This window comes from Musca domestica, unplaced genomic scaffold (assembly GCF_030504385.1).
Source record: "Musca domestica strain aabys unplaced genomic scaffold, Musca_domestica.polishedcontigs.V.1.1 21, whole genome shotgun sequence".
Classification (NCBI taxonomy): Eukaryota; Metazoa; Arthropoda; class Insecta; order Diptera; family Muscidae; genus Musca; species Musca domestica.
In genome coordinates, this window is record NW_026712258.1 from 9304456 (window position 1) to 9321570 (window position 17115).

The 17115-nt window shown below is 39.2% G+C and overlaps 2 protein-coding genes across 2 annotated transcripts; both read right to left on the reverse strand.

Annotated features, from left to right (window-relative positions):
- Positions 1–6186: 6186 nt before the first annotated feature.
- On the reverse strand, positions 6187–7751 carry LOC101897701 (uncharacterized). The gene has a single exon (XM_005188309.4). The coding sequence runs from the start codon at positions 7583–7585 to the stop codon at positions 6551–6553; it is 1035 nt and encodes a 344-aa protein (XP_005188366.2). The 5' UTR covers positions 7586–7751; the 3' UTR covers positions 6187–6550.
- A 2089-nt stretch (positions 7752–9840) lies between these two features.
- Positions 9841–11404, reverse strand: LOC131802468 (uncharacterized). Its single transcript, XM_059122815.1, has one exon. It carries the CDS (start codon positions 11236–11238, stop codon positions 10204–10206), a length of 1035 nt encoding a protein of 344 aa, XP_058978798.1. The 5' UTR covers positions 11239–11404; the 3' UTR covers positions 9841–10203.
- Positions 11405–17115: the final 5711 nt, after the last annotated feature.

The following is a 17115-nucleotide window of genomic DNA, read 5'->3' on the forward strand; positions in this document are numbered from 1 at the left end:
AATAAACGTTGTTTTTATAAAAACAACAATAAAGGGATTAAGCCTGACCATTTTGCAACAACAAAATATTATGGTATCTCGAACAAACAAGCCAACACTGTTCCATATATATTAAATATATATACATCGATACAAACATATATATACTTTTTTCGAAGCATATATTTACTTGCTTCTAAGCATATTTTTACTTACATCTAAACAAATACATGCTTGGATCAACCATATATGTGTTTGTATTGAAGTTTATATATGCTTACATCCAAACATATATATATATACTTGTATCCAAGTATAACTACCTGCATCCAAGCATATACGTATACTTGCATCTAAGCATATATTTACTTGTAGTACCCAATGGGTACCTGTAGCAAACATATGTATGTTTGATGCAAAATATGTTTGGAGACATATGTTAGAGAGGCAATTTTTCCCCTACGTGCAGCGGTGATAGTTTGAAAACTTTATCTGCGGTTAAGGAACAGCGACATCGCCAAAACATGCCTCATCGAAATGACGGTTTTAGACCCTAGGTCTCTTTGGACCAAATCCGTTTCAGGACATTTGGAGTCGATCTAGCTATGTCCGTCCGTCTGGCTGGCTGGTGCGCACAATAACTCTCGAAACTTAGATCAAGCAGGTCTGGTACCTCAACCACAAAATGTCAACATTTTCAAAGAAAATAATTTACTGCACTGAAAGATAATGAACAATCTGATTTTGCTCCAACTTTGCAAATCCTAATATTTGCATCAGTGCTAGCTCTGATGTGAAAATGGACAATATCAGTCAACTCCATCCAATAAAAATGTGATGTAAGTGTCCGATTGTCTTCCAAGTACATACATCACAATATTTTTATTAACTCAAAGTCTGGTGTGAATATGGAATATATCAGTCCACTCCTTCTGGTACCTTCCCCACCAAGGGGAGAAACTCATAAAACACTAAATGAACATCCGATTCCATTCAGACTTGGCATTCAATAACATACCTCCGTCAACACAATATCTGTTATAAAAATGGTAAAAATTGGACCATTCCTTCTGGTACCTCCCCTCAAAGAGTCAAAGTTTTGAATAACAAAAGCAATCATAGAATCCGAAATAAATATCCGGTTCCTTTCAAATTACACACATCGCAATATTTTTATTAACCCAATGTCTTGTATGATGACGGGATATATCGGTCCACTCCTTCTGTTACCTCCCTCACAAAGGGTAAAAATTTTGAAGCTCATAAAACGGGAAATTAACATCCGATTTCATTCAATATTTCTATCAACAGTTTGTCAAAGAAAGCCGTACCCATATTTTTATATCTATATTAGATTTTTTACCTCACACATGTATCCACATTTTGCAAAAAATTGCACTTATCTCATATAAAGTATGGGAAGTAGTCGATATACTCCAAACCTAGCACCTTGTAATATTTACAACAGTCTTAGTTCAGATACGAATTGGTCAATTTTGGCCCACTGCTTCGGTGCTTCTCCCATAAAGGGTTAACAGTTTGAAAAATCATAACTCAAGACTGAGGGTATACATCGCATTAACTACAATATATATCATTAATTAACTAACTTTTAAAATTAACAAGTAAAAAAACATTAAGTTCGGCCGGACCAAACTTTTAATACCCTCCACCTTAGGGTAAAATAAATATTAGAAGAAATGTGGCAAAAACCATTAAAACGCCGAATATCGGGAGGTACCGTTATATGGGGGCTACACCAAAACGTGGATCTATAATTACAATGTTTCGCCACACGAACTAGGACCCATTATGACCCACAAATAACAATTTTTAGACAAATCAGTGAAAAAATGTGGCAAAAACTATCAAAATACCGAATATCGGGAGGTACCTTTATATGGAGGCTATACCACAACGTGGACCTATACATTCAATGTTTTGCCACACGCTCAGGGACCCGTTATGACCTACAAATACGAATTTTCAGACAAATCTGTGAAAAAATGTGGCATAAATCATCAAAATACCGAATATCGGGAGGTACCGTTATATGGGGACTATACCAGAACGTAGACCGGTATATATCATTTTCAATACCAACCATCCTAGACACAATGCAAATAGCTCTGCTAAATTTTGGCGCTCTACGTCAAATAATGTGGGCTGTATAGTGATTTCAACAGACAGACAGATAGATGGACATCATTAAATCGACTTAGAATTTTATACTGATTATGAATATATATACTTTATGGGGTCTAAGACGAATATTTAAGGATGTTACAAACGGAATGACAAAGTTAATATACCCTCCTTTCCAAGTTGGGGGGGGGGGCTCAACTTGTGTTCGGTGCAAAAATATATATTCTTGGCATTTATACTTCATGTCTATAAAAGAGGAAAATGTAGGCTATATAAATTTCTGAAATTCCTCTTGGAATTGGAGATATAGCATCAGAATCGGAGGTGACTCCGAAAAATTTAGATTTTATGTACAAATATCTATTGATCGATTACAGATACAGTCAATACAAATTTGGAATGCGTAACGGAATTCGGAACAAAAATAAATTTGCCAAATTATTTTGAAATAGGTTAAGATTTGGATATAGCTCCCATATATATTTTCGAGCGATTTTATTTATTTGATGCACCAAACTCGATATGTATGTTCAATTCCAATAAAATTTGTAATGAGTGACGGGTTTTGGTCAGGAAATAAATTTGTCAAATTATATTGAAATCGGTTCATATTTGGATATAGATCCCATGGTTCAATCAGAAAGGTTGCTCAACTTCAGGAAACTAGAAAAATTGTAACTCTGTACCGGATCCTATCCGATACAACTGGTTGTACAACTTGGAGAGGTTGTATTCAAAATTGTATCTTTTTGGGGCGGTTGTACAAAATTGTGTATCGGTTGTATGAAAAATCAATTTTTTTTTTGATTTTTGGCATGTTGTACCAACCCATTGTAAAGTTTGTGGACATGTCGCATACAATTTCATTTTGTGTTTATTTTTGAAGAGGCAACACCATTGTTTCACACATCAAAACAATACGAAATCCAATCAAATTTGTGATTTTAATGTATATATAAAATTCAATTTCAATTTATAAAATGGAATTTCAAAAATTAATAATAAATAAATGCTATTGTGTCAATTATAGAGCATGATTTTTTCCGGTGTCATCTTAACTCAAATAAATTCTACGAAAAGTGAAGTTGTACACTAAGTTATATCGTTTGTGACCGAAACCATAGACAAATTAAGATATAGACAACGAAAAGTTAGTTTTGTCTTTTTATCCAGGTGGCTCTCATCATGTTTTGCATAGTCAACATGCTGATTTACGCGTTCAACCCACTCGACTTGGAAAACACATTTTATCGTTTTTCAAGAATTTTACTTGATTATTCCGGAATTTTTTGTGTCATCTCGTACTTTTCACATTTCTTTTATTATGGAACAATTTCCAACTGACAAATATCCTACAGTTTTTGTTATTTTTAACGTTTTAGAATTGAGTGACTTCAACATTCCCACTCAAACCACTGAAACGATATAGACGACATCTGCTGATTCGATTTTTTTCGAAGATAAACGGTGAGAGCATTTCGTTGTCTATATTTTCATTTGTCTATGCAATTGGTTTTGAATTTGAAACAATTTAAAAATATTTTATTTTTTATTCAAAACAATACACACACATATACAAACTGTGCATGTGTTTTGGCAGAATAAGGGCACCAAAAGAAAACAATTGTATTTGGGAGGTAGCTTTGTTCTACCTTCTTTAATTGTGCCATGATAGCTCCCTTGATGCATTAAACACGACACGCATGTCCGACTCCAACACGATATGTGTGTCCGATTCCAGTGAAATTTGGATAGATAGACGAAATTTGGTACCAAAGAGAATTTGCCAAATTATATTGAAATCCCGCCAATAACGGTACCTCCAGATATTCGGTATTTTCATAATTTTAGCGACATTATTTACCGGAATTATTTAAAATTTTATATTTAAAGTTTGTAATGGGCACTACAGCCTATGACAAAAATGTTTGTGTACAGATCCACGTCTTCGTATAGCCCCCATATAACGATACCCCCGATATTCGGTATTTTTCATGATTTAGACATTTATTACCCGAATTATTGCGAATTTCGTATTTGAAGTTCACAATGGGTGCTATAGCCTATGACAAAAATTGTTGTATGCAGGTCCACGTCTTCGTAACGGTACCCCCCGATATTCGGTATTTTGATTGTTTCAGAAACTTTATTCACCGGAATCTTTTCAAATTTCGTATGGGTAGATCTTAATGGGTACTACAACCTATGACAAAAAAAATCACATGCAAGTCCACGTCTTCGTATAGCCCCCATATAGTGGTACCTCCCGATATTCGGTATTTTGGCGATTTAAGCGATATTATTCACTGGAAATGTTTCAAATTATGTATTTGAAGTTCGTAGTGGGTACTGCAGCCTATGACAGCAAATTGTCTGTGCAGTTCCGGGTCTTCGTATATAACAGTACCTCCTGATATTCGGTACTTTGATGATTTTAGCGACATTATTTATCGGAATTGTTTTTGAGAATTTCCAAATTTATTCCAAATGGTGGAGGATATTCAAAGTTCGGCCCGGCCGAACTTGTAGCTTTTTTACTTTTTCAATGATGTGGCCAATTTTATTTCAGGCATAAGAACCAATGACGGGCGTCCACTTTGCAACTTTGGCGAAATTTTCTTTTAGCACATGCTAAAGCAGTCCTTGTTTATTCTGAAGTAATTTTGTAAATCCAAAAGAACACATTAAGAACATATTTTAATTAAATTAATTAAAATATGTACTTACTTGGAGTCAGGCAATGTAAATATGTTTTTTTTTTTGCTGTCTTAGCTCTCTCCTCAATTGAACTTAAAATATGTAAAGCATTTATTTATTCGTTTTCACTATATTTTTCATTTTTTCCGAAAGAGAAGAAATTAAGGTTCAAAATGGAAAAAATGTATCCTTTCCGTCAACAATGGAATGTTGCCAACATTTTTATACCCTCCACCATGGAAAGGAGGGTATATTTACTTTGTCATTCCGTTTGTAACATCCCTAAATATTCGTCTTAGACCCCATAAAGTATATATTCATAATCAGCATAAAATTCTAAGTGGATTTAACGATGTCCGTCTGTCTGTTGAAATCACGATACAGCCCACATTATTTTACGTAGAGCATCAACATTTAGCAGAACAATTTGTATTGTGTCTAAGATAGTTGGTGTTGAAAATTAGATGTATCGGTCCACGTTTTGGAATAGTCCCCATATAACGGTGCCTTCCAATATTCGGTATTTTGATGATTTTTGCCAATTTTTTTAGGGATTTGTCTAAAATTGGCATTTGTTGCTCATAATTGGTTCTAGCTCCGGTGGCGAAACTTTGCATGTATAGGTCCACGATTTGGTATAACCCCCATATAACGGCACCTCCCGATATTCGGTATTTTGGTGATTTTTGCCACACTTCTTCGCGGATTCGTCTAAAAATATTGTGTATATAGGTCCCCGTTTTTGTATAACCCATATGGCGGTACCTCCCGATATTCGGTATTTTGATAATTTTTGCCACATTTTCCCATGAATATGTCTTAAAATTGGTATTTGTGGGACATAATGGGTTCTAATGTTTCCTTTACCTTAAGGTGGAGGGTATTAAAGTTCGGCTCTGCCGAACTTAATGTTTTTTACTTGTTTTCACTATATCTTTTTATTTTTTCCGAAAGAGAAGAAATTTAGGTTCAAAATACAAACATTTTTTTGTCCTTTTTGTCAACAATGGAGTTTTGCCAACTTTTTTAAACTTTCGATTTCGTTTCGATGCCTTACCATAATACCATTTTTGATATTAGACAACCGATAATTGGGCCCCATGTGATATTCCGTATTCTAATGATTTAATATTCACTTTCTAACGGAATTGTTTAAAATTCGGTATTTAGGGTTCGAACCTCCAAATATTTGTATTTTGGCGAACTTAGCCACATTTTTAAAAGATTTTTATACCTTCGCGTTTGAAATTCCGTATAGATAGCGAAATTCCAATAATATAGCAGCAAACCGGTGCTATCGACTTTATGGCATTTTTAAGCTTTTTTCAACCGATTTCACTGGCAAAATTGAAAGTGGACCCAATATTCAATTCCAATTCTTTTATTTTTAAAGGATTTCTTTGCCTGTTTGCATGGTAAGAAGAAGGCAAAGTCATTTCAAATAAACATATCCATCTCTGCATTTTCATTATCAAGTTCCCATTTCTGATTTCTGCATATACTATGGATTTGTAAATATACGTTTTGACAATGAGATGTTGTGAACTTAATAATGTAACAAAATAGAAATTTAAACATGAATGCACGACTTTACGTTCTTAATTCTAGCACGACCTATTCGTTACTTTTACTTGTTAATAATTATAATTTTTATGATTTATGTTTTTTATTATATTTTTTTTTTTAAGTTCGCATAAAGTATTTTGTGTATCATTGTGTTTATATATATCTAATTATGATTGCAGGGATCGTGCTTTGAACTAAAATGCACACAGGAAATTTTGGAACCATTATGATCTTGGGGTATTTCTATGCGGAAGACAATTCCTTGTGGCATGCATACACAGATTTTGTACTGTACACTGCCTGCTCGTAATCCCATTTCAGAATTAACAATTGGTATTTTATCCATGTCGAGATATATTCCTGAAGAGCCTCCTTCTAAGTATGTTGCACCCTGTGTTGAATTCAACAGAATATTTTGTTCAGCTTTCACATACACATCAGCTGCATCGGCATGAATGCCTTCCGAGCCACGAATGGACAAACGATTGTCAAGAGATGATACCACTAAATGTTTATCTACTGGACTGACTATGCGACTGGCGCTATTGACCTTAGATATTAAATTATTAGCTCCATTCGGAATCGAGTAATGTGGCCGGTGGGTTGAGAATATAGTTTCGCCATTTATGGGGTCCTTCAGTTCAAACGTGTTGACACCTCTAAATTGGACTCCAGATTTTTCGACGGCCAAACGATTGGAACTGTGAGTGTTTCGGTGATGCATGCGAACATATACTGGAGCATTGTCGCCCTCAATCGTAACGGGATCATCCAAAAATCCCTCAAATTGTCCTACATTTTTAGAGAATACACGATCCAAGTCTGTTTCGCCATAGAACTTGACAACATCTTCCTCTGGTATAAGTTCCATGCCGTATATGCCTTTTCCCAAATGAAGAACGCCAATTATGGAGAGCGTTAATAATAGATTGCCAATCGTCAAGACGAGCAAAATGACTACAATTGTCCAAAAGGCAAATGTGTTACGCCCCTGAACCACTGCCTTATTTTTGCCTCCCACATTGTAGCGACTGTCATCGTAATAGTTTTCCATTTTCGTTGAAAATACTTTTTCACGTTTATCTTGTCCAGGCTCCAATGGAAAAGATGCTACTGGCAGCGTGCCATGTTCCGAGTTCACTTCGTCCGAATATGATGGAGATGGGCCACGAATAAAAGTATTTTCGAAAGCTTTCATTTTATGAAACTCTTGTATACGTGATGAAACTCTAATGGTTTCGTCGATGTTTTTTTTTTGTTCTGTCTTTTAGTTTGTAGCGTAATAGAAGGAAAACGTATTTGTAAATATGTCGATATATATACGCCTACAATTGGTGTTATTATATTTTGTATATTCAAATGGTCTGTGTCATGCGCAGTCTTGTTATAAACAATTCATCTCTGTATCGCGGCGTGGAAATTGTCAAAATAATTTGACAAACCTTGTATGTATACATAGACATAGATGTACACCATGGTACAATGAAGAGAAGGTAGGCTAACTATGAAAAAAAAAATGTAAGTATAGAGGTCTACCTGTTTGGCTTCTAGTGTCAGAATTAATATCAAAACAATAAAAGACCAAACAACTTGTTGCATTGATTTGGAATCACGCTATCTTTCGAACGAATTGAGATAGAAGATTAAAATTTTGCATTCATGCATAGTTTACCAGTAGGCAGGTTAAGTTCGTAAATGGACCATGTCAATCCACGTTTTCGTATAGCCCCCATATAACGGTAACTCCGGATATTCGGAATTTTGACGATTTTAGCAACATTTTTTACCGGAAATTTAAAATTTCGTATTTGAAGTTCGTAATGGGTACTACAGCCTATGACAAACATTTTTGTACGCAGGTCCAAGTCTTTGTATAGCCCCCATATAACGGTAACTCCCGATATTCGGTATTTTGATAATTTTAGCAACATTATTCACCGGCATCGTTTCAAAGTTCGTACTGGAAAATATCAATGTGTACTACAGCCTATGGCGAAAATTGTTGTATGCAGGTTCAGATCTTCGTATAGCCCCCATATAACGGTACCTCCTGATATTCGGTATTTTCATGATTTCAGCGACATTATTTACCGGAATTATTTCGAATTTCGTATTTGAAGTTCGTATCGGGTACTACAGCCTATGGCAATTTTTATATGCAGGTCCACGTCTTCGTATAGCCACCATATAATGGTACTTCCCGATAGTCGGTATTTTGACGATTTCAGCAACATTATTCACCGGAATCGTTCCAAATTTCGTATTGAAAGAACCTATTGGGTACTACAACTAATGGCAAAAAAAACTCGTATGCAGGTGCACATATTCATATAGCCTCCATATGACGGCACCTCCCGATACTTCGTATTTTCGTTATTTGTGCGACTTTATTCACCATAATTGTAACTAATTTCGTATTTGAAGTTCGTAATGGGCACTGCAGCCTATGACAAAAAACGGCAGCGGGTTCTACGACACCGGATTGACCCGAAACAACAACACTCCAGTTTCGGCCAGCGGCTGCCAACCCAGTGTATACATGTTCGTGTTTGTTTATTTTTCTGTTTTGGGAGCAGCACATCCCGGAATGCTTGCTCCGGATTCTTTTGGTCCGTGCCGGGCTTGAGGAAAACCCCGGACCATGGTTCTGTACGGTTTGCCAAAACACCATCCACCATAGATCAGTCTCGGTGCGATGTAATGGATGCAGAGGATGGGTGCATTTTAGAAATTGTTCCGGTTTAACCCGGTTGCGAGACTATAGCGATAGGGACTATGTTGCTTCGTGCTGCACCAACACAGTCCCCAGTGAGTCCACGACCTCGTCGTCAACTTCCGAGTCGTCGTCGGAGTATGGAACTCCCCCGCAGTCTCCAGAACAGCAACCACTACCGCAGCACTTAACGCCACATGTTGCTGTTCCAATTCCGGACAATGCATCGTTCTTGCAGTTCAATTGCAACGGACTCCGAGGTAAAATTGATGAGATAGTAGATTTTATGAATCGGAGGAATATTAAGATCGCAGCGGTGCAGGAAACCAAGCTCAATGAAAATTGTAGCTTACAACGTTGCAATGGTCCTTTTTGTCAACAATGGAGTTTTGCCAACTTTTTTAAACTTTCGATTTCGTTTCGATGCCTTACCATAATACCATTTTTGATATTAGACAACCGATAATTGGGCCCCATGTGATATTCCGTATTCTAATGATTTAATATTCACTTTCTAACGGAATTGTTTAAAATTCGGTATTTAGGGTTCGAACCTCCAAATATTTGTATTTTGGCGAACTTAGCCACATTTTTAAAAGATTTTTATACCTTCGCGTTTGAAATTCCGTATAGATAGCGAAATTCCAATAATATAGCAGCAAACCGGTGCTATCGACTTTATGGCATTTTTAAGCTTTTTTCAACCGATTTCACTGGCAAAATTGAAAGTGGACCCAATATTCAATTCCAATTCTTTTATTTTTAAAGGATTTCTTTGCCTGTTTGCATGGTAAGAAGAAGGCAAAGTCATTTCAAATAAACATATCCATCTCTGCATTTTCATTATCAAGTTCCCATTTCTGATTTCTGCATATACTATGGATTTGTAAATATACGTTTTGACAATGAGATGTTGTGAACTTAATAATGTAACAAAATAGAAATTTAAACATGAATGCACGACTTTACGTTCTTAATTCTAGCACGACCTATTCGTTACTTTTACTTGTTAATAATTATAATTTTTATGATTTATGTTTTTTATTATATTTTTTTTTTAAGTTCGCATAAAGTATTTTGTGTATCATTGTGTTTATATATATCTAATTATGATTGCAGGGATCGTGCTTTGAACTAAAATGCACACAGGAAATTTTGGAACCATTATGATCTTGGGGTATTTCTATGCGGAAGACAATTCCTTGTGGCATGCATACACAGATTTTGTACTGTACACTGCCTGCTCGTAATCCCATTTCAGAATTAACAATTGGTATTTTATCCATGTCGAGATATATTCCTGAAGAGCCTCCTTCTAAGTATGTTGCACCCTGTGTTGAATTCAACAGAATATTTTGTTCAGCTTTCACATACACATCAGCTGCATCGGCATGAATGCCTTCCGAGCCACGAATGGACAAACGATTGTCAAGAGATGATACCACTAAATGTTTATCTACTGGACTGACTATGCGACTGGCGCTATTGACCTTAGATATTAAATTATTAGCTCCATTCGGAATCGAGTAATGTGGCCGGTGGGTTGAGAATATAGTTTCGCCATTTATGGGGTCCTTCAGTTCAAACGTGTTGACACCTCTAAATTGGACTCCAGATTTTTCGACGGCCAAACGATTGGAACTGTGAGTGTTTCGGTGATGCATGCGAACATATACTGGAGCATTGTCGCCCTCAATCGTAACGGGATCATCCAAAAATCCCTCAAATTGTCCTACATTTTTAGAGAATACACGATCCAAGTCTGTTTCGCCATAGAACTTGACAACATCTTCCTCTGGTATAAGTTCCATGCCGTATATGCCTTTTCCCAAATGAAGAACGCCAATTATGGAGAGCGTTAATAATAGATTGCCAATCGTCAAGACGAGCAAAATGACTACAATTGTCCAAAAGGCAAATGTGTTACGCCCCTGAACCACTGCCTTATTTTTGCCTCCCACATTGTAGCGACTGTCATCGTAATAGTTTTCCATTTTCGTTGAAAATACTTTTTCACGTTTATCTTGTCCAGGCTCCAATGGAAAAGATGCTACTGGCAGCGTGCCATGTTCCGAGTTCACTTCGTCCGAATATGATGGAGATGGGCCACGAATAAAAGTATTTTCGAAAGCTTTCATTTTATGAAACTCTTGTATACGTGATGAAACTCTAATGGTTTCGTCGATGTTTTTTTTTTGTTCTGTCTTTTAGTTTGTAGCGTAATAGAAGGAAAACGTATTTGTAAATATGTCGATATATATACGCCTACAATTGGTGTTATTATATTTTGTATATTCAAATGGTCTGTGTCATGCGCAGTCTTGTTATAAACAATTCATCTCTGTATCGCGGCGTGGAAATTGTCAAAATAATTTGACAAACCTTGTATGTATACATAGACATAGATGTACACCATGGTACAATGAAGAGAAGGTAGGCTAACTATGAAAAAAAAAATGTAAGTATAGAGGTCTACCTGTTTGGCTTCTAGTGTCAGAATTAATATCAAAACAATAAAAGACCAAACAACTTGTTGCATTGATTTGGAATCACGCTATCTTTCGAACGAATTGAGATAGAAGATTAAAATTTTGCATTCATGCATAGTTTACCAGTAGGCAGGTTAAGTTCGTAAATGGACCATGTCAATCCACGTTTTCGTATAGCCCCCATATAACGGTAACTCCGGATATTCGGAATTTTGACGATTTTAGCAACATTTTTTACCGGAAATTTAAAATTTCGTATTTGAAGTTCGTAATGGGTACTACAGCCTATGACAAACATTTTTGTACGCAGGTCCAAGTCTTTGTATAGCCCCCATATAACGGTAACTCCCGATATTCGGTATTTTGATAATTTTAGCAACATTATTCACCGGCATCGTTTCAAAGTTCGTACTGGAAAATATCAATGTGTACTACAGCCTATGGCGAAAATTGTTGTATGCAGGTTCAGATCTTCGTATAGCCCCCATATAACGGTACCTCCTGATATTCGGTATTTTCATGATTTCAGCGACATTATTTACCGGAATTATTTCGAATTTCGTATTTGAAGTTCGTATCGGGTACTACAGCCTATGGCAATTTTTATATGCAGGTCCACGTCTTCGTATAGCCACCATATAATGGTACTTCCCGATAGTCGGTATTTTGACGATTTCAGCAACATTATTCACCGGAATCGTTCCAAATTTCGTATTGAAAGAACCTATTGGGTACTACAACTAATGGCAAAAAAAACTCGTATGCAGGTGCACATATTCATATAGCCTCCATATGACGGCACCTCCCGATACTTCGTATTTTCGTTATTTGTGCGACTTTATTCACCATAATTGTAACTAATTTCGTATTTGAAGTTCGTAATGGGCACTGCAGCCTATGACAAAAAACGGCAGCGGGTTCTACGACACCGGATTGACCCGAAACAACAACACTCCAGTTTCGGCCAGCGGCTGCCAACCCAGTGTATACATGTTCGTGTTTGTTTATTTTTCTGTTTTGGGAGCAGCACATCCCGGAATGCTTGCTCCGGATTCTTTTGGTCCGTGCCGGGCTTGAGGAAAACCCCGGACCATGGTTCTGTACGGTTTGCCAAAACACCATCCACCATAGATCAGTCTCGGTGCGATGTAATGGATGCAGAGGATGGGTGCATTTTAGAAATTGTTCCGGTTTAACCCGGTTGCGAGACTATAGCGATAGGGACTATGTTGCTTCGTGCTGCACCAACACAGTCCCCAGTGAGTCCACGACCTCGTCGTCAACTTCCGAGTCGTCGTCGGAGTATGGAACTCCCCCGCAGTCTCCAGAACAGCAACCACTACCGCAGCACTTAACGCCACATGTTGCTGTTCCAATTCCGGACAATGCATCGTTCTTGCAGTTCAATTGCAACGGACTCCGAGGTAAAATTGATGAGATAGTAGATTTTATGAATCGGAGGAATATTAAGATCGCAGCGGTGCAGGAAACCAAGCTCAATGAAAATTGTAGCTTACAACGTTGCAATGGTTACAACGTATTGAGGAAAGATCGCACCAGAAGTGGAGGTGGGGGATTAGCGTTCCTGATACACCATTCTGTTCAATACAGACCTATCTCGCTTGAGCTAGTCTCTAGTGACCCGTACATGGAGTGTATGGGGGTAGCAGTCAAGTGTGGTACTGCCGAGGTAGAGGTGCTTAATGTGTATATCCCGCCGGTTAATAGCTGTGAACCGCGTTACTTGCCTAATATAAGCCCACTTTTGGAAGGCAATAACCGCCTGGTACTAGGGGACTTCAATGCCCACCATGAGTTGTGGCATTCCGTCCTAGGTAATGACCAGAGGGGATCAGCGTTGGCAGAGCAGATTGACTGCTCCACATTTTGCACGGTAAACGAGGATGCCCCCACCCGAATAAGAGGAGAGTGTCACAGTTCGCCAGATTTAACCATCGTGTCACCCGGTCTGATAAATGACGTGACTTGGCAACCCGTCATTTCTCTTGGCTCAGACCATCTCCCGATAATCGTCTCCATCAGCAGATCGCCCGATTTCATAACCTCTGAACGCCGCACTTTCCTTAACCATGGGAAAGCCCACTGGCCCGAGTTCAGAGAGTTCACCAACCTTCGCTTCAGAGAACTGCCCAATCCTTCTGATGTTCGGGTAGCTGAAAGGATTTTCCGGGACATCATCAAAGCTGCAGCCGCTCGCTATATACCTGCTGGTCGAATACCCGAAGTAAGACCAAATTTCCCAGCAGAGGCAGCGGGATTAGCGAATGAGCGTGATGAGCTCCGACGTACCAACCCTACTGATCCCAGAGTCAGTGAACTGACAGTGGAAGTCAACCGTTTGGTACAGGAGCATAAGCGGAAAAAGTGGCTAGACCATCTGAAGTGTTGCAACATTGGAACCGATTTGAGTAAACTGTGGGTAACGGTAAAGTCACTCTCGAACCCTGGAAAAAAGGATGATAGGACAGCAGTCACATTTAACGACGTAACTGTGACTGATCCGAAGAGGTGCGCTGGCTGTTTTAACCGCCAATTTGTCGAGCACCCCGAGAGTGATAGGGCGAGGCGAAGAGTACTACGTCGTATAAGAGCTCTTCCCGCCGAGGATGTACCTCCACAGTTTACGATGGGTGATGTTGCGAATGTCATCCGAAACGCTAAGTCATCTAAAGCGTTGGGCCCGGACGGAATATCAATGGTAATGTTGAAGCAACTGGATACGCCGGGAGTTGAGTATTTAACCAAAGTCCTTAACTTGTCGTTAGCCACCCACATAGTTCCCGAAGCCTGGAAAATGGGCAGGGTGGTCCCGCTACTGAAGCCTGGCAAGGATGCCAGCAAAGGCGAATCATACAGGCCAATTTCGCTTTTGTCGCCAGTAGCAAAGACTCTCGAGGCCTTACTCCTCCCCAGTATTAGAGGAAGCTATTCAGTTGCTAACCATCAACACGGTTTCCGTCCACTACATAGCACTACAACAGCATTGCACGCCATATCCACACATATCAGTCGAGGACTCAACCAGAACAGGCCGTGCCACAGAACAGTAGTGGTGGCTCTTGACCTATCAAAGGCCTTTGATACGGTCAACCATGCCACGCTGTTCGAGGACGTTGAGAACACTACCCTCCGGCCAAGTTTGAAACGTTGGATAGTCAACTATATGTGTGGACGCCAGTCGTACGTGGAATTCCGGAATAAGAAGTCCAAGCCTCGTAGAGTGAAACAGGGAGTTCCCCAAGGTGGGGTGATATCTCCGGAACTGTTTAACCTCTACCTTTCCGGAATTCCGCGCCCTCCAGACGGCATCGAGATCGTAACTTATGCGGATGATTGTACGATCATGGCGTCGGGTCCTGTAGTTGATGACATATGTGTCAGGGTGAATAACTATCTCGCGGAGCTTGCCGCCTTCTTCCACGCGAGGAATATGAAAATATCCGCCACTAAATCGACGGCCACACTATTTACCACATGGACTGCGGAGATGAGAACACAGCTGAATGTGCAGGTCGAGGGGCATATAATTCCGACCACCAACTACCCCAAAATCCTTGGGGTCACATTCGATAGCATGTTCAAGTCTTCCGCGCAAGCCACAGCTATTTGCGATAAAATGAAAAGTAGGAACAAGGTCCTCAAGGCGCTAGCCGGCAGCACTTGGGGTGCGGATAAGGAAACCTTGTTGACCTCTTATAAAGCGATAGGTCGGTCTGTGGTTAGCTATGCGGCTCCAGTGTGGTCGGCGAATACAAGTGCAACGCAGTGGAAATGTATTCAGACCTGCCAGAATGCCGCCCTGAGAACTGCAACAGGGTGCCTCCTCATGACACCTGTGGACCACTTACATGAGGAGACGAAGGTTCTTCCCTTACGTCAGCATAATCATATGCTTTCGTTGCAGTACCTGCTTGGGTGTTATCGCGGGAGTCACCCTAACCACCATATGGTGGATAGAACTCCTCCACCCAGGCGTGTCAGGAAGGACCTGCACGATCTAGAGAGAGAGGTCCAGCGATATAAGAGAGAGCCTCTAGATCATGAAGCCTATCAAGCGGGTCTGAATAGCATTCATACTGATGCAGTCACTGAGGTAGTTAATAATTACAGTATGAATGCCATACTCGGAGTCCACCCCCCATCCATTGCAGCTGAAGAACGTCGGCTGCCTAGGCAAACCAGGGTAGTTTTGGCCCAACTACGTTCAGGATGGTGCAGCCGTCTCAATTCGTATTGGGCACGAATTGATGAGGATGTGCGGAACGCCTGCCCAGCGTGCGATACAGGCCCGCACAACACGCTGCACTTGTTTAATTGTCCTGCCAAACCTACCCAACTCCGTCCAGAGGATCTATGGCTACAGCCCATAAAGGTAGCAGAATTCCTAAACCTGGACATTGAGGAAGAACCAGATTAGTCGGAAAAAACAACAGAACGTGTAAAACTGCTACAACAACAACAACAAAAAATTTCGCATGCAGGTCCAGGTCTTCGTATAGTCCCCATATAACGGTTTTCATTTAAGTGTTAGTTTTCGGAATTTTTTAGAAATTTTTCAATTTTCTTCGAAATGGTGGAGGGTATTAAAAGTTCGGCCCGGCCGAACTTTGCTGCTTTTTTATTTGTTATTATTGAATAAAATCACACACATAAACAACAAAAGTTGAAATATTAAGCCAAGAAAATAAAAAATTAAAATCATATGGTATTAAAGCCCTACCTTGATTTAGGTAAGGTAGAGCTAATTACAATTTTGTTCTAAGTGTGCCCGACTTCTGCAAATTTTGTGTATGTACAAGGTGAGATAAAAAAAACCGCAACAAAGTCAAAAGCCATATTTTTATTTTTTTTTAAATTTTATTAAATGAAAGCAAAAAATGTCGGAAATAGCATCAAATCAAATTTAGAATATGTTTAGATTTATTCGAATTAGTCACCTTTGGCACGAATTATGGCCTTCAAACGGCCAATGAAACCGTCGCACGCTGGCCGAATGTTCCTCTGCGGTATTTTGGCTCATTCCCGGCGAAGCGCTTGCTTGAGGTGATCGAAACGTTGGTATTTTTTAGTGCCAACATTGCTTTCCAAAATACTCCAGATACAATAGTCCAACGGATTGGTATCCGGAGATTTTGGTGGTCATTGTGCGCTGGAAAGGAAGCGAGGAATCTCATTTTGTAACCATTCTTGGCTGGCGCGTGCTGAGTCCTGTTGGAATGTCCAAGGTTTGCGGCCAAAATGTTGGCATACCCAAGTCTTTAATACAACCTCGAGAATATTTTCGCGATAATATTCGGCATTTATTCTGATGCTACGGTCGATTAAAACGAGCGGAGAGCGATCATCGGCTGTTATGGTGGCCCACACAAACATCGGAGAAAAGCAAATTCGGTAGTTCACCCCTTTCGGCCAAGCGAAGAAACTCTTTAGCTCTTTTGAGTCTATTTTCTTTCTGTTGCAGTGTAACTTCTTGTACTTTTTGGAATTTCAATATTTGACGAATGG